Source organism: Myxine glutinosa, chromosome 2 (assembly GCF_964187855.1).
Source record: "Myxine glutinosa chromosome 2, kmMyxGlut1.1, whole genome shotgun sequence".
Taxonomy (NCBI): Eukaryota; Metazoa; Chordata; class Myxini; order Myxiniformes; family Myxinidae; genus Myxine; species Myxine glutinosa.
Window position 1 is genome coordinate 144,626,821 of NC_136262.1, and position 18,300 is coordinate 144,645,120.

At 49.0% G+C, this 18,300-nt stretch overlaps 1 protein-coding gene across 2 annotated transcripts in view; it reads left to right on the forward strand.

The window, feature by feature from the left end:
* The window catches only part of KIAA0232 (KIAA0232 ortholog), a 138,698-nt gene that overhangs the window by 90,662 nt on the left and 29,736 nt on the right, over positions 1-18,300 (forward strand). For both annotated transcript variants that reach the window (XM_068106988.2, XM_068106989.2), the window contains one exon: positions 15,927-16,017. In XM_068106988.2, coding sequence (XP_067963089.2) covers positions 15,927-16,017 — 91 coding nt within the window. The remainder of the gene's footprint in view (positions 1-15,926; positions 16,018-18,300) is intronic.

The following is an 18,300-nucleotide window of genomic DNA, read 5'->3' on the forward strand; positions in this document are numbered from 1 at the left end:
AGATAACTCCCACCCGGGCCGCAGCGTTAATGGATACGCCGAGTGAAGCGAGCTGCGACTCGGGCCGTTAACAAAAAGACTAACCCGATTCTGAGCGGTTCTAATTGTGCCACCGGTACTCAATGGGGAAATCACGAAGACGATCGGACGAGAGGAAACCAAAAGGTAAGGAAAGAACAAATATGGTTTATTAACTATTTACAACAAAACCCCAAAGAGGAAACGAAAGGAAAAGAATGTACAAGCAGAGGAGCAAAAGGACACAGGGCAATCTTATACACTCTTAAATATCACGCCCAGGACAACACAAACAGACTTGCACGAAAGGGTAGTGGTAGGAAGGAAGAGAAGGTCTAGGCAGATGGAAGGGAAGGAAGGTCCGTGCAGATGGCTCCGGCGTCGAGGTCCGGCTCCAAGTTCACGCTTTGGTTCGCGGCGAAACCCGGCAGGCAGTGCGGTTCGTATGGTCGTGGTAACGGACCGACTCTCCCACTCGACTTCGTGTCCCCTCTCTCTCTCTCTCTTGGTGTTCGACTCTTTCTCTCTCCCTGGCTCATCTTTTTGAAGTAGTCCGCCGCGGCGCTTATATTACGCACCTTGCAAATCAAACCGCGTGCGCTTCGCTCCGCCTACCTGTGAACACGCCTCAGCCCTGATTGGTCGCGAGGGTTCACCCGCTCCTCCCTTTGTGACATGTTGATGGGGCCACGCCTTCGTTCCTGGCGCTCCTCCCCCTTCTTCTCCAACTCGGCCGCGTGGTCAATGGCATTTGGAGCGAGCGCTGCGGCTGGCAGAGAGGCGCAATGCACTTTGGAGGGAGGCTACGCCGCAAAATGAATATGGTTTGAAAAGGTGCCTAGGTTATTTGATTAATGCAACGCAGAGTCAAACTATTGGAAACAGATCCTTACCTGAAACACATACTAATGAAATAACTGAAGAGGTTCCTATGGTGTCCTATGTGTTGCAATATGGCCTAACTAGGGTGTGACCTTTGACCTTTGGAAGATGGGGATATTTACAGGGAATTATTTACAAGGTTTATTATTTTACAAGTGAAGGTTCTAAAAACCGTAACACTGCACCCGTCTCTCCTCCAGGCATGACCCGTGCCGACAAAACTTTAACTTAGTGTGACTCAGGTGTGGTTACCCTCTACTTTTAACATCACCCTGAGTGCGACATTTTAAAAACTAGATATGTCCCGCCTGCTGTGTTGCATTCTATCTAACTGACTCACGCCCACAGAATAACCGAATTGCGGAATTAATTTTCAAACTACACATGTACGGTGGGGAGCATTATTTACAAAGGACACTATTTTGATTATTTACAAAACTACACCCAGGACCTGTCTTTTTGGGAAACAAAAGCAGATGGTTTTGATGAGAGGAAAATCATGCCATGGACTGCACTGTACCGATACCACAAGCACCAATTAACAAAATGCACCAAGAGCACCATGAAGCACCAAAGCACGAAAAGCACCATCCAGTGCACAGTCATACATTTCAGAATAAAATGATGCCTTGTGACGTCTTCTCCGCTGGGCCGCTGGTTCTGGTTGACTTGATGCTTGCTGCCTATTTAAAAAATAAAAGGGCACAAACCGCGTCCACTTTTCTTTTAATTGCGGCCAGCAGGGGCCAACTAAGGGTGGTCCACCTGCATGGCTTAGGTGCCACCTCAACCGTGGTCCGCAAGCAAGATTTCCACTGGCCACAATGGCCGGTCCCCAGCAGAGGTGCCAGGCTCCAAAACGTGGGGTCCATAAAGTTGTGCTCGGCCCCAAAAAAACGTGTGGTCCATAAAGTGGTGCTCGGCCACAAAACGTGTGGTCCATAAAGTGGTGTACCGGTCCAGGCAAGCAAGCAGCGAGGGTGCGGGCGCACAACTGCGACACCTGCATACTTTCCCCTCGGCACACAAAGACCAAGGTCCATGAGTGGGGAAGGAAGACAAAGCAGGGTTAGCGGGGTGCAAGGGCACAAGAGTACACATCAACACAAGGCAATGCAGAGTGAGGTGCGCTGGAGAGCGAGCGGAGAAAGCTCGTCCCTAGCGTACGTTCCCCCCCGTCACCTAACCTACCCTTGCCCATACCCCGTATTTACACAATTTACAAATTCGTCTCTATGTCCTGTCTTCCCCATATCTCCCCTAATCCAAATTCATCATCAATCCCCCTCTAAACCAATTTTGCCACCAATCCCAATGCCTCATCAATCCCTCCTAAGGAGGAAGAGATGGAATATAAACTGTCACCCCACGTCGTGATGCGTCTTACATCCCAAACATTCGCAAAAAAAAACTGTGGTGTGGAGTCCTGTCACCTTGGTGAGTGGATGCGGATGGTGCGAAGACATTTTCAATCCTAAACTACCTTCTAACACACTTTACACTACCCGGGGTCTTTCCCTGCCAAACCATTGGCCATCTTTACTCTATGTGGTTCTAGGAACCGAACTCCCATTGAACATACTGTGGCGCTCACCAATTTCGGGTCTCACTCCCCCGATTCTACTCCCTGTGCCCTCGCACAATTTCAGGGCTGGGTCGTGTGGCTCTCCCAGCAGGTCCGCTCACCTGCACACCTCCGCCACTGCAGTTGCCTCCCGAGCGTACCTGCTCCTCACCCTAACCTACATGGGGAAGGCCCTCTGGCGCTCTCACCCCCTACCGCCCTCTCTGGCGTCCGGCTACCCGGGTCCGTCCTCCGGATCCTCGGGCCCCATTGAACACTACTGGCTCCCAGAGCCTACCTGCGGCCTACCTGGCCGACAGACTAACAGTGGCGGAGTGCCCATTTAACCATACGTACTAACAGGCCACACGCCCAGCCAATTTCACTCCACTAATGCACCCCTCAAGCAGTACTCTGCTACTCTCGCACCACAGATGCCAATATCCAACCACAATTTACCTACTCCCTCTACCTACTTTTAAACTACCCTCCGCGGGTACTCGTGAAGGGGGTCCATCCTTCCCCTATCCACTTCCTTCGCACCATACACTCCACTCCACGTATTCCACACTCCCAATCCACACCATCCATTCCATACTCCATTTATTCCAGACCATCTATTCCATCCAACCATTCTCCATACACCTGTATTCCACTTGCACAACTTGCAAGCCATCCACTCAATACCATGCCATTGATCATGCTCACCACAAAGAACTTCCATACCAATTCCTTGTCTCATCACTCTCACTACAACCACACTGCACCATCTAATCTAACTACTCCCTCCTGAAACTCGTACTCTTCGTCTTCCCTTATACTAAGCACTCCCTCATCGTTATCATCCATCTAATCTATTCTGCGTCCCCACTACAGGTATCAATGTCACTACTTAAATCTTGTCCCTATGGTCAGCTATTTCCCTATACATTATAACCTAACCCTCCCAGGCTAGTTTACACAGCCATACCCCATAAACGCTAAAGCTCCTTTGCCCCCAAAACGTGGGGCGAATGGTAAAACTACCATTCGCCATCACTATCACTACTACCATCAGTCCATTAAACTACGAGCCTCGGTGCGGGAATTGCATGTTCACAGCTCGGCTTCGAAAAGCCGGCTATGTGTGCGGATGGTCAGTCTCCTGTGGTTGGGTCGGTCCGGCATCGATTCTGGGGAGGAGGTTTTGTCGGGCCAAGGCTCCAAGCACCATCCCCACGCAGGGTCTCGCACTCCCAAGCGCGATGGCCAATGCCGCCACCGCAAGGGGTCGCCGCTCCGCACCCTCCTCCTTCCCCTCGAACCGGGCCGATCGCTTTGCCTTGCAAAGCGCGGAATCGACCGTACAGGGCGGAGCCCGGCCCGAATCGTGCATGGCGCTCCGAGCAGGAGCGACGCGACTACGATCCCGGCTGGCTCACGCAGCACACAAAGAGCATCACGCCCCGAGCGCTTGTGTCGGCTATACGTCGGCCTAACCGCTGCCCCGGTCAACGTCGATGCTTTCCTTGCATGCTCACACCATGCGTTCTTTTCGTTACTCACACATCCAGGCGTCTCAGCACCTCTGATGCATTCCACACATGCCTTCAATCCCACCACCGCACTCTCTTGTTACACACCACTCACTGTTCGCACACTCCATAACACACCTCTCTCACGCACCGTCTTGCACACTCTCTCTTTCCACGCACTCCGGACCAGTCGCACACCTCACCAATGGCCCCTCACGAACGCCCGGGTCTATACCAACACCCAAGCTCGCTGAACCTCCCCTCACACCACATACATTTCCGAGCATATCGCCACTCACCTCGGCGCCTCGTCTTCTTCGCTCCTCCTCCGCCACCTGCAAACTCTTTATTTGGTCAGTAAGTACATCATCACGCTGTGAGCACAGACCTTGCACCAATTCCATCACCTCCTCCTTGATTTCCTTCTTAGTCTCCCTCCGTCTCTTTTTTATTTCACTCACCCCTTCTTCCACTTCCTCTAACTTCTGTTTCACCTCTTTTATTTCCCGGTGCGCCCCCTCAATTTCTTCCTCTAAGGCCACCTTGGTCGTCTCTATATGCTTCCTGACTTCTCGTTCTCTTGTCTCCAACGTCTCTGCTACCTCGTCCAGCCTCTTTGTCAGCCCCTCGTGTACCGTCTGACTTTCTTTCTTCATCGCTATTAGAGTTCTTTCTTTATTTCCTTCTGTGTCGCTTTCAGCCCCCCTATCACAGCTGTGGTCTTCTCTACTTGCTCCCCTAACTCCTTTTGTCCCACTGTCAGCTGATCTACTCCCCGCGTCAAATCTTCTATTCCCCCCTGTAACCTAGCCGTACTCTTTCTCACCTCTTTCTCCATGCGCTCCTCACACTGCTTTACCTCATCGCGTACTCCTCCGACCTCTTCGCTCACCCCGCGCCTTATATCCTCCCCCATCTCTCCTATTTCCTTGGTAGATGCCGCCCGCATGAAAGTTATAAGGCAGCCAAGAAGGCTGCAAAGAAAGGTAGCAAAGGCGCAGGAGACATGGAGGAAAATGTTCGGAGAACGCTTGGATTCGGAAGAGGGTCAGAGAGTGGTATTCAGGATTGCAAAGCAGATAGCGAAAGAGAGGTGTGATGTGATGGGGGTGAGTTGCTTGAAGGATGAAGTGGGACAAATCGTTGTGGACCCAGATGGAATTAAAGGAAGATGGAAAAGATATATGGAAATGCTGTTGAATACAGAGAATGAATGGGATGGCAACATAGAGAGTAACCCAGTTTTAGGACCGGCAGAGAAGATAACTGAGAAGGAAGTTGAGGAAGCGATAAAAGCAATGAAGAGTAGAAAAGCGGGAGGGCCGACGGGAGTTGTGGGAGATATGTTGAAGGTAGCAGGAAGTTGGGGTGTGAAGAGAATGACAGAGATCTGTAATCTGGTGGTGAAAGAAGGCCGCATTCCAGTGGATTGGGAACTGAGTACCCTTGTCCCTCTATACAAGGGGAAAGGTGACCCTCTGGAGTGTGGCTCGTACCGAGCGATAAAGTTATTGGAGCATGGAATGAAGGTATTGGAAAGGGTGTTGGAGAGGAGGATAAGGAAGAAGGTGAAGATCGACGAATTGCAGTTTGGATTTATGCCAGGAAGAGGAACGACAGATGCGCTCTTTATTGTGAGGCAGTTGCAGGAGAAGTACATGGAGAAGAGGAAGAAGTTGTTTCTTGGGTTTGTTGATCTGGAGAAAGCATTCGATAGGGTTCCACGCGAAGTATTGACATGGGCATTGAGGAAGTTAGAAGTGGAGGAATGGTTGATCAGAGTTGTGATGGCAATGTACAATAGAGCGCGCACAGCTGTAAGGACGAAGGACGGGAACAGTGGTGAGTTTGAGGTGAAGGTGGGAGTGCATCAGGGTACGGTACTGAGTCCACTACTATTTGTAGCTGTGATGGAGGTGCTGGCTCAGACCGTAAAGGAGGATTTACCATGGGAGTTGTTGTATGCAGATGATCTGGTGTTGATTGCGGAAAGTATGGATGGACTGAAGGAAAAGATGAACAAGTGGAAGGAAAGTATGGAGACAAAAGGTCTGAAGGTGAATATAGGAACGACGAAGGTGATGGCAAGTGGTAAAGCATGTGGTGAGGTGGAAAGAACTGGGAAGTGGCCCTGTGCTGTGTGCAGGAAGTGTTCAATGTGTGCAGGAAGTGCTGTGTTCAATGTACAATGTGCGCTGAGTGGGTTCATCAAAAATGTAGTGGTCTGAGAGGGTCATTAACCAGTGTGGCAGCTACATTCAAATGTAAGGTGTGCACAGAGGGAGCTGCAGACGGAGGAAATGTTGAGTTAGATCTTGGAGACGGCGTGAAGCTGGAAGGTGTGAAAACATTTTGCTATCTCGGAGACATGCTGAATGGAGAAGGTGGATCAGACTCGGCAACGGTTGCTCGAGTGAGATGTGCATGGAAGAAATTTCGGGAACTGAGTGGCGTGCGGATGAGGAGGGGAGTGTCGTTGAAGCTGAAGGGAAAGGTGTATGCTGCATGTGTGAGAAGTGTTATGATTTATGGGAGCGAGACATGGGTCATGAATGTAGAGCAGCAACGAAGGCTGGAAAGGGTGGAAATGCGAATGGTTCGGTGGATGTGCGGAGTGTCGTTGAGAGAGAGGAAGACAAATGATGAATTGTGAAAGATGATGGGAATAGAGCCTGTGATTGATGCTGTGAAGAGGAACAGGTTGAGATGGTTTGGTCATGTGTTGAGGAAGGATGAAAGTGACTGGTTGAGAAGAGTGATGGAAATAAATGTAGAAGGAAGTAGAGGACGGGGAAGACCGAGAAAGACTTGGCTAAAGACGGTGGAAGAAGACATGCGGGCAAGGGGGTTAACAAGGAGAGATGCAGAAAATAGGGCAAAATGGAGAAGATTGTCATGGGGATCGCAAGGCTAACCCCTGCTCTTGCAGGGAAAATGGCCTTAAAATGCATGTTGTTGTATGCCGCCCTCATCTGTTCTAGCTCCCCCTTGTAGGTGTCCAATTTGTTTTCTAGTCCAATTTGTACCTCCTCTATCTGCTCCCCCATTAGTTTGATTTCCCGGGCGGACTGCTGCCCCATCTCCCTCAATTTGCCTTCCATCTTGTTTTCTATCCCCGTTAACCCATTCTTCACCCCTTCCATTTGGTTCTCCTGGGTGGCCATTCTATTTTCCAATTCCGTTAACCCGTCCTTCATTTCCCCAATTTGGCTTCACAATTCCCCAATTTGACTTCCCATATCATTTCTTAATTCACCAATTTGGCTTCCCATGTCATTTCTCAATTCCCCAATTTGGTTTCTCAATTGCTCCCCCATTCTGTTTTCCAAATTATTTATGTTACCCCTTACTTCTTCCCTCATTTCTCCCATCTCCCTACTCAATCCCCCAATTTGGTTTCCCATATTACTTAACCCGTCTTTCAATCCCATTTGTATGGTTGCCTGCAGCTGCGCCATGAGGGCCTGCATATCCATCCTTCCCAGTTGCGCAGCGGGCGCGGCCCTCGTTGCCACGTGTGAGGCGCCGCCATTTTGTGTGCCTGCAACCCCTACTGCTGCATCTTCTTCAACCTCCTCTTCCATTTCTTCCACTTCCTCCCTGGGGTCCTGGGTCGATTCTAACCCTTCTTCTATCTCCCCCACTGGCATCCGATCGCCTTGATTATCCATGCACGATTTTAATTTGGTTTTTAATAAAAATTTTGGCTGCTTGTAATTTTGACCAAATTTTTCCAGATATAAATAATTTGGTTCGGGTCCCAAATCCTACTTCTGACACCAATTGTTGCGGATTCGTGGTACGGCACTCCCGTTACCAAGGGGGGGGGGGGGTTAGTCCCCTTGTCTTTTAAGCTGGCCGTTTCCGATCCTGGAAATTATGACGTCACTTCCGGTCGGTAGTAGCCAGGGACATTGGTCAATGCAGTCCCAAATACCTGCTTACTAGTACCGTCCGTAAGCGAGGAGATAACTCCCACCCGGGCCGCAGCGTTAATGGATACGCCGAGCGAAGCGAGCTGCGACTCGGGCCGTTAACAAAAAGACTAACCCGATTCTGAGCGGTTCTAATCGTGCCACCGGTACTCAATGGGGAAATCACAAAGACGATCGGACGAGAGGAAACCAAAAGGTAAGGAAAGAACAAATATGGTTTATTAACTATTTACAACAAAACCCCAAAGAGGAAACGAAAGGAAAAGAATGTACAAGCAGAGGAGCAAAAGGACACAGGGCAATCTTATACACTCTAAATATCACGCCCAGGACAACACAAACGGACTTACACGAAAGGGTAGTGGTAGGAAGGAAGAGAAGGTCCAGGCAGATGGCGGGGAAGGAAGGTCTGGGCAGATGGCTCCGGCGTCGAGTGAAGTGAATTCGCATAAAATATTGATCACCTGTCTTTATTGCTTCATTTGAAAACACCAAGGTCCACAAACTGTTTTGTCTATTTTGAAAGGTCTTCACAAACTATTTTGTGCCTTCCACAATAGCATTTTTCAACAGTATGACTAGTTCCTATTTTGTGAAGCCATTTTATTGCTAACTCTCTCTTCTCTGTATATTTATCTGCATTTTGGGATCTGGAAGAAGCTTTTACTGCACTTTCCCCTTGTAGTGAAATTATACCGAAGGTGAACCCAGGGAGTGCTCGCTTATCCCACTAAAAGGGCGTCTATAAGACCCGGGACAACCGGGGCGCACGGACACTCCAGCGGCACTTACTGTGACATAGTCCTGTAGTTTGAATGGTATGTACGCCCCTATATGCTGCGCTTGTTTTGTATTACCTATTGATATCGGACATTGCCCATGTAATACTCTGATTCTAATGTCTGTTGCATGAATGTATTTTTACAGGATGTTACTTCAGATCTAAATGATATTAAACCTACCCAAGGGACAAGTCGTGTCTGTGCTTGATTTTCACGACATTTAATATCATTTAGATTGACGAAATGACTGAACACAAGATGATCATGGTACCGATTCTCGGTGCCGACGCTCAAGCCGAGGGGTCGGGATCAGAGTTCACCCACTGGCTCAAAACGCTGGAGAATTACTTCGCCGCTCACGAAACAGAGCCCACCGCCGCGGTGAAGCTGTACATGTTACAGTCGAAGGTCCATCACAGCGTTTACCTGAGCATTGCTCGATTTGAGACGTACGCTACGGCTCTGGCTGAGCTAAAGCGACTATACGTAAAGACACGGAGCGCCGTGCACGGCCGGCATCAACTCTCCCAGCGGCGACAACAACCATCGGAATCGATCGATCGCTACGCGCAGGAGCTGCGTTACCTATTGGCGGACCGCGTCCAAGAGGTTCGGACCCATGAGCAAGTCCAGGATGACCTTCTCCGAGATTCTTTCGTCTCCGGAATTAATTCTGGAGTCTTGAGGCTCCGACTCTTGGAGACCGCGGAGCTGACATTTACGGAGGCACTACGGCTGGCACGCGTCTTTACAGATGCCCGTGAACAATCCACCGCTTATGACCACCCACGAGTCGTGGCGGGGACTTCTCAACTCGCGCGACCGGAGAGGGTTACCGCCGAGGATATGGGGGAGGACCCGACCACCACGGCCGAGACTCTGGGTGCTCCTGAAGCGGACTCCGCTTCCGGCCTAACTGCTGCTGCCGCTGCCCGGCCACGGCCTGACCGGTACGCGAAGTGTTATTTTTGTGGGAATCGGCAGCACCCTCGATCTGAATGCCCGGCTCGGGAGGCCATATGCCATCTGTGCTCCACCAAGGGCCATTTTGCAAAGGTCTGCAGGAAGGCCGCACGGGGCACGCGCACCCGCGCGACCTTGAATGGGCTTATCGCTGAGCCAACAGATCGAGCACCGGACGGGGCGCCTCACTCGGCTTTGATGAGCAGACCTCCTTCTCGCGGGCCTCTGGCTGCACGCACGACCTTGGTGAGATACACCGGGCCGCCGAAACAAATGGCGCGAAGGCGACCGGCCGCAGAGCGACCGACCTTGACTGGCGTTCGAACGCCTTCTTCAAACAAGCGACATGCTCCTGCTTTGGAAACTCCTCTTGATGTGCGGCAAACGCAGCACGTGACTTGAGCGCCATCTGACGGCGGCTCTTACGAATTACATGCACTCACTCTGGCATATGAAACTGCAGATGGCAGTGATCCTTCTCGTGTGACTCGAGCGCCATCTGGCGGCGGCTCTTACGACTTACACACACTCACTCCGGCATATGAAACTGCAGATGAGCCAACTATGCGCTTGTCACGAGGATCCTCCACGGGCTGCCCGAACGACCGGCAAACTGCAGCCGGCGTGGGAACGTCCTCTGACAGTGGGTATTACGATTTATATGCTCCTGCTGAGGCCCAACCTGCCGACGATGCCCGGAAGATTGCAGCCGGAGTGGGATCCACTCGCGAGGCGCAATCTTCTCGCCCGGCCGGTACAATACCTGCCGGATCTGCCGGCCTTGCGCAGGCCATCATTCCGCTCAAGGTCGCGGGCGTTTTTGCGCAAGCTTTGATTGACACGGGGTCTACGGATAGTTTTATCGATCAACGACTAGTGCATCAACATGGGTGGCCGGTTCCCGGGACAACACGACGGATCTTCATGGCCTCCCAAGGACTTCGGTTGAGCACAAAAGGGGCATGTCGATTGAAACTTGTGATAACGGGACGCACGTTCCCAGATGTGTATCTCATGGTATTACCTGCTTTATGCGCCGACGTTCTGTTAGGACTTGATTTCCTTAAGCGACATGGACGTTTGGAAATAGACTTCGGTGGGCCGGACACGCTTGCTGTGTGCGCCCTCGCTCAGATGGACGTGTAGCCTCTCTCGCTGTTCCCCAACCTGACCACTGATTGTACCCCTGTAGCCGTAAAATCGCGGCGCTACTCTCGCGCAGACGCGCAATTCATTGCGGAAGAAACGGCCCAGCTCTTAAAGGACGGTATTATAGAACCCAGTAGGTCGCCGTGGCAGGCCCAAGTCTTAGTGGTGCAAAGTGAGGCCCACCGCCGGCGCATGGTAATCGACTACTCACAGACGATTAATCGTTTTACCCAGCTGGATGCCTACCCCTTACCGGGGATGGATGCCCTGGTACGCCAGGTGGCCCTGTATTCCGTTTATAGCACTCTCGATCTGCGTAGTGCGTATCATCAGGTCCCCATCTCTAGGGCTGATCGCGTCTTTACAGCCTTTGAATCGGGTCAGCGGTTGTACCAGTTCACTCGACTCCCTTTTGGGGTAACTAACGGGGTCCCTTGTTTTCAGAGGGCTATGGATGACCTCGTTGCGAAGGAGAACTTGACCGATGTCTTTGTCTATCTGGACAATCTTACAGTTTGTGGGTATGACCAGGAGCATCACGACGCTAATCTGAAGCGCTTCCTCGAGGTCGCGCGGAAATATCGCCTAACCATGAATGCGGCTAAGTGTCGTTACTCTCTACGCACGGTAGATCTTTTGGGGTACACCGTGACCCATGGCTCTGTCTCTCCGGATAAGGAGCGTCTGCGACCTTTGCTCGATATGGCTCCGCCTAGCGATCGGGCTTCGCTGAAACGCACTCTTGGGCTGTTCGCCCACTACTCAAAGTGGGTGCAAAATTTCTCCACGAAGCTTCGCCCCCTCGTGGCCTGCGACACGTTCCCCATGGGCCCGGCCGCCATGGCGGCCTTCGAGGGCCTTAAAGCCGACATCGCTGGCGCCGCTGTAGCGACGATTGACGAGAGTGCCTCTTTCGTCTTGGAAAGTGATGCCTCGGATCATGCGATAGCGGCGACTCTCTCCCAAGGGGGACGCCCTGTGGCTTTCTTTTCGCGGACTCTCACCTCCGCCGAGCGGAGGCATTCGTCTGTCGAAAAGGAAGCGTACGCGATTGTCGAATCAATTCGGCGATGGCGGCCGTACCTGCTTGGGCGGTGTTTCCAAATCGTCACGGACCAACAAAGCGTTGCATTTATGTACGACACCTTACATGCTCAGCGCATTAAGAATGAGAAAATCACCCGTTGGCGTATCGAACTCGCCGACTTCTGCTACACCATCAAATACCGCCCGGGGAAGGATAACCTGGTCGCCGACGCCTTATCGAGGCCGGCCACTTGCGCGGGGGTTGTAACTTTGGAGGGACTGCGCGTTTTGCACGGCACTATGTGTCATCCCGGGGTGGCGCGTTTCGCGCATTTTGTGCGCAGTGGTAATCTGCCGTACTCGATTGAGGACATCCGCCGGATCTGCCGTGATTGCACTATCTGTGCGGAGCTCAAACCGCGCTTTTACAACCCTCCTATGCGGACGCTGGTTAGGGCTACTAGACCGTGGGAGCGCTTGGCGATGGACTTCAAAGGGCCGCTGCCGGTGTCGAGTAACTCTCGTTACCTGCTCACTATCGTTGATGAGTATTCCCGATTCCCCTTTGCTTATACGTGTGGGGATATGTCGGCTGCCACGGTTATCCGGTGCCTGCAGAATTTGTTTTCTATGTTTGGGTATCCGGCCTACGTGCATACCGATCGGGGTGCGGTGTTCCTGTCTCAGGAGGTGAGGGGCTACTTACTCCAGAATAATGTTGCTTCGAGCTACACCACCCCGTATCGGCCCCAGGCCAATGGGCAGATCGAACGCTTTAATGGGATTATATGGAGGGCCGTCATGCTAAGCCTCCAGACCCTCGGCCGAGGCCTCGATAAATGGGCGTGGTCGCTACCTGCAGCTCTAAACTCGATCCGGGCTCTCCTATGTACCGCCACCAACCAGACTCCTCACGAAAGACTGTTCCACCACCCTAGAAGCTCGGGTAGTATCCAATCTTTACCCAGCTGGCTCGCTGAGCCGGGGCCCGCCTATCTCAAACGAGCGGTTCGCGCTAGCAAGTACGACCCCCTTGTTGATAAGGTGCGGGTCCTCCAGGCTAATCCCGAGCATGCTCGCGTGTTAACGGCGGACGGCCGCGAGTCTACTGTCTCCGTACGCCATCTCGCCCCATGTGGGGACGACGACAGGGATATCGACGAACCCATCTACGAGTCTATGGACTCTACCGAAGCTTCCTCTGTGGAACTACTACCGTCACTTCCGTCGTCACCCACTCCCTTGCCAGAAGGCGCTGGGGCGCCCCCTCCGACACCCACCTCCGGCAGCTATTCCGACGAGGGGGACTCCGGGCTTGGAGATGCCGTACCCGGTAGTTTCCGAACACGAACTGGCAGGGTAGTTCGCCGCCCCGACCGCTACGGGTGGACCGACTGACGTGGATTGACGTGACCCATCCGATTATTGCTGACGCTTGCTTGCCACCTGCCGAGCGGCAGTATAGATTATTGCTGACGCTTGCTTGCCACCTGCCGAGCGGCAGTATAGTTCTAACGGCGGGGAGAATGTAGTGAAATTATACCGAAGGTGAACCCAGGGAGTGCTCGCTTATCCCACTAAAGGGGCGTCTATAAGACCCGGGACAACCGGGGCGCACGGACACTCCAGCGGCACTTACTGTGACATAGTCCTGTAGTTTGAATGGTATGTACGCCCCTATATGCTGCGCTTGTTTTGTATTACCTATTGATATCGGACATTGCCCATGTAATACTCTGATTCTAATGTCTGTTGCATGAATGTATTTTTACAGGATGTTACTTCAGATCTAAATGATATTAAACCTACCCAAGGGACAAGTCGTGTCTGTGCTTGATTTTCACGACACCCCTCTCATTGACATAGCCGTACGCGAGACACTCCAGCATCTTGCTTTCTGTATTGGCGCTATGACGTCACATTCACATGAAATCTCTCATGATAGCCCAATGGTGGCAGAAAGTGTATATGGATTAACAATCAGGATTCACAATTTATTGTTAAAATACAATACTTCTTAAAATACAATGATATTAAAAGCAAATTTCAGGGAAAATTAATGAAAAGGTATTTTTCTACCCATGGACTTTCTTTTCTTCAAAGCTCTGCCTGGGCTTAATCACACCATCATTTGGCTGAGCGAAGCGAGGTTGAGGCCTTTTATACCTTGTTTGTGAAACACCCTGCAACTCATGCCTGCAGAAAACGGACTTTTTGGAACACCGGCTACATTATACATCCAGTCATCATGTAGCTTCGTTAAAAGGGTTAGGGGGTGGCGGGAGGGGGGACTTTGGATTGTGAGCATGCTTGTTGTCTCCTGTATTAATTACTGACTCGCGGTCCAGCGCACTTATTCATGGAGACTATTTTATGCATTTACAAACATGTATGCACAAAATTTGTGACAAAACTATCAATATCCCCCACCCCCTCAACCGACCCTCAAGTCCCTCACCATATATATAACCACCTTTAGAGGCCATTTTTCCCCGCAAGCGGGGGTTGGCCTTTTTCGGGAACCGTGGTTGTTGTTGTTTTTCGGTCCCCTTTTTGAAGCAATGTTTTACGGCCGGATGCCCTTCCTGACGCCAACCCTTTTTGCCGCCTTTAACGACAAACAGGGAATTACCAGTGAACTGGTCCTCAATTAGCCGACCTCGGAAGGATGACAGGCTGAGTCAACCCCCCTGGCGTTAATTCAGCGATCGACCGGGATTCGAACCCAGGATCCTAGGATCCTAAGCTGACACCCTAGCCGCTAGCCCAACACCAGGGTTAAACTCACCATAATGATCGAATATATTTATGTTTGGCAGAATTCAAATTTTATCGCTACATGTCACTTTTATATCACACTCACATACCAAGTGAAAACATATTCTATCGTTAATCGATGGAATTTATAGGTATAACAAATTATGGTTAACAACTTGGAGTTCCATTGATGTGTAAAATAAAAGCAATGATTTAAGTAGGCTTTGACATATCTGTGACAACAGCTGGCTCTGGGGTGGAGCATTCAGTGTACCTTGTGTGCGTGGGGTCAAAGTTCGGAAAGATCACACACAGTTGTATTTTTTCACAGGTGATTAAATTGCACTCTAACAATAACGGAGGTATGACACCAACGCTGAAAATTAAAATCGATAAAGAAAATGAAAATAAATGCTCCAAAGTAAACTTTACTCCAAAGTAAAGTCGTTTTTATCATTCAAAATTATTTTTAAAATAATAATGGAATTCTGCCAAGCTTAAATATATTTGATGGCAGACATTGAGCGACTCCAAAGTGTAAGTGGGTCACGTTTTACATTTACTGTTTGTAATTATGGTCTGATAAACCTCTGTGACTGATTCTTTACAAGCATTTATAAACTCTATCCTGAGATCTTTGACCTACTGTTCATCTTTTTTCCTTTTTAGTGACGATCTCTCGTCATCACTTTCAATACATTTTAGCATTATGTTTTATATCACTTTTAACAAAGATAATACTTGTCCAACACGTTGCTTCTGAAATGTTTGATGTCATTTTTAAAATTGACTTTAAATGTGGAATTTAAAATTGAATTTAAAATTAACTTTAGTCTATTATCAAATGTCTTCTGCAAAGCCCCAACTCTCCACCTGATTTCATCCTATTTTCACTGCATTTTCATCCCATTTTCACCAAATTTTCATCCAATTTTCATCCCATTTCACCCCATTTATGGTTTCTCTTAAAAACTCTCATGAATGAGCCTTATTTTATTGCCCATTAATTACTGCTATTGTAGGTTTGATTCCTCAAACCTCCGAATCAAACGATAGTGCTCACGTTTTTTTTTGTTTTCGTGCTCACATAAAGCATTCAATTACATGATAGAGGATGCAGTCCTTTTTGGAAATGCCAATAAGCTGCTTTGTTTGTGTGCTAGAATCTGCTTCTAGATGCTGAAGTTCATTCAGTATATTTGAAATGTTGGTTATTGGATGTAGGTGCTCTGTACAAATTCCTGTCTTGGATTTCTATTGAGAAGGCAATGTTAAAATACCCAGCGAAATTCTCATCTTGCCAATAATGCAATTTATTTTCATCTTTGTGTTCCAGATGAAACAAGTGGCTATAACAGGCCTACAACTGAAGCACACCTTTTGTGCAAAGATGTGTCCTCGATCTGCAAAAAAGATCAAGCTCAGATGTATGTTTGGTTTTGTGTTGTCCAAAAGGGTCATGATCACCCATCAAGATGGCAAGCAGGATATGCTGTTTTCCTGTTTATTCATGTTTTGCTTTTTTGAAGAATATCGAGTTATCTGGTTTGCTCATTGTTGCAAAAAGAGTGTGACGTTCTCACAAGAATGCGGATTCTCCATAGGAAAGTCTACTATGTTGTTTACTTCAGTCTGTATATACTCACACTAAGTTTATTTTATTTGACTTGTGCTGCTACTCATTCCCATCTAAAGCAATGGCCCATTTGAGATGGTAATCCAGGTTCAAATTCCATATACCTGTACTCTATTTGTATTTTGTCTGCTAATGTCCTGGTAAGTTGTGTTAAAGTATACTGAAGTTTCCTCTACCTTTGTCCTGCATCCAATGTATGTACAAGCTCCATAATGAGTCTTCCATAAAAAAAAAAACTTTTTTTTTACCCACTTTAAGTTTTAAACATTGCTGATCACAAGCGTTTACAAATAAACATCATTAATGTAATTTATGTATTGCATAGTAAGAATCATGATATGTAAGATGCATCTTTATGATAACTAGCAAGTTGTCTGTGCCTGCACGTGATTCTAAACGGGGTAGGCATGGAGGGGTAAAAATGCAAATGGCGTCTTCGGTCATTGAGCCGGCAGGCTGGGAGCAACAATTCACATTTATTGACATGTATGATGTAATTTAAATGCTTTAATGGCAGCGAGGTGCTCCATTTGAAACTGTTTATTCGACGTATGTAGCTTTTTGATGCCAAGGATCCTTTATAAGAATTTGTGTTGGTGTCAAAGCCAGTAACCAATTGCAAATTTATAGTCGGATTTTAACAAGGTTACAATAGGAAAATGTCATGAGCAGTTACAAGGCCAAACAACATAAACCTTAAAACAAGGTCTTTGCTCTTTTGTTTACCCAGCGCTTGCGAAGTGAAAAGCAGGGTTAAGCATTCAGGTGCGTACGTGTGCAGTGTGCTGTACGTGTCTGCATTTTAAAAATTCATTTTCTCGGCAACCGGTGGTCTGATTAACACAAAATTTTACCATATAAGTGCCTCCACCTGTATATATTTTGTTATGCATAATTATGACATCATAGGTCACCGGGTACGGACGCCATCTTGGAAAAACGTTACATCTCTATATCTCCCAAACCACTCAATGGAAAAAATTGAAACATGGCTCATTGTCAAGTACTCACCATGGGGAACAAGATATGTTGATAGTGATGTCATCAGTGCCTTAATTATGATGTCATAATTCGACAAGTACAACGCTTGATCTGATCAACAACAACAACAACATGCATTTTAAGGCCATTTTCCCTGCTAGAGCGGGGGTTAGCCTTGCGGTCCCCATGACAATCTTCTCCATTTTGCCCTATTTTCTGCATCTCTCCTTGTTAACCCCCTTGCCCGCATTTCTTCTTCCACCATCTTTAGTCAAGTCTTTCTCGGTCTTCCCCGTCCTCTACTTCCTTCTACATCAATTTCCATCACTCTTCTCAACCAGTCACTTTCATCCTTCCTCAACACATGACCAAACCATCTCAGCCTGTTCCTCTTCACAGCATCAATCACAGGCAATATTCCCATCATCTTTCGCAATTCATCATTTGTCTTCCTCTCTCTCAACGATACTCCGCACATCCATCGAACCATTCGCATTTCCACCCTTTCCAGCCTTCGTTGCTGCTCTACGTTCATTACCCATGTCTCGCTCCCATAAATCATAACACTTCTCACACATGCAGCATACACCTTTCCCTTCAGCTTCAGCGACAATCTCCTCCTCATCAGCACGCCACTCAGTTCCCGAAACTTCTTCCATGCACATCCCACTCGAGCAACCGTTGCCGAGTCTGATCCACCTTCTCCATTCAGCATGTCTCCGAGGTAGCAAAATGTTTTCACACCTTCCAGCTTCACGCCGTCTCCAAGATCCAACTCAGCATTTCCTCCATCTGCAGCTCCCTCTGTGCACACCTTACATTTGAATGTAGCTGCCACACTGGTAAATGACCCTCTCAGACCACTACATTTTTGATGAACCCACTCAGCGCACATTGTACATTGAATGGAGTTCACTCCGACACCCTTCCTGCACACAGCACACGGCCACTTCCCAGTTCTTTCCACCTCACCACATGCTTTACCACTTGCCATCACCTTCGTCTTTCCGATATTCACCTTCAGACCTTTTGTCTCCATACATTCCTTCCACTTGTTCATCTTTTCCTTCAGTCCATCCATACTTTCCGCAAT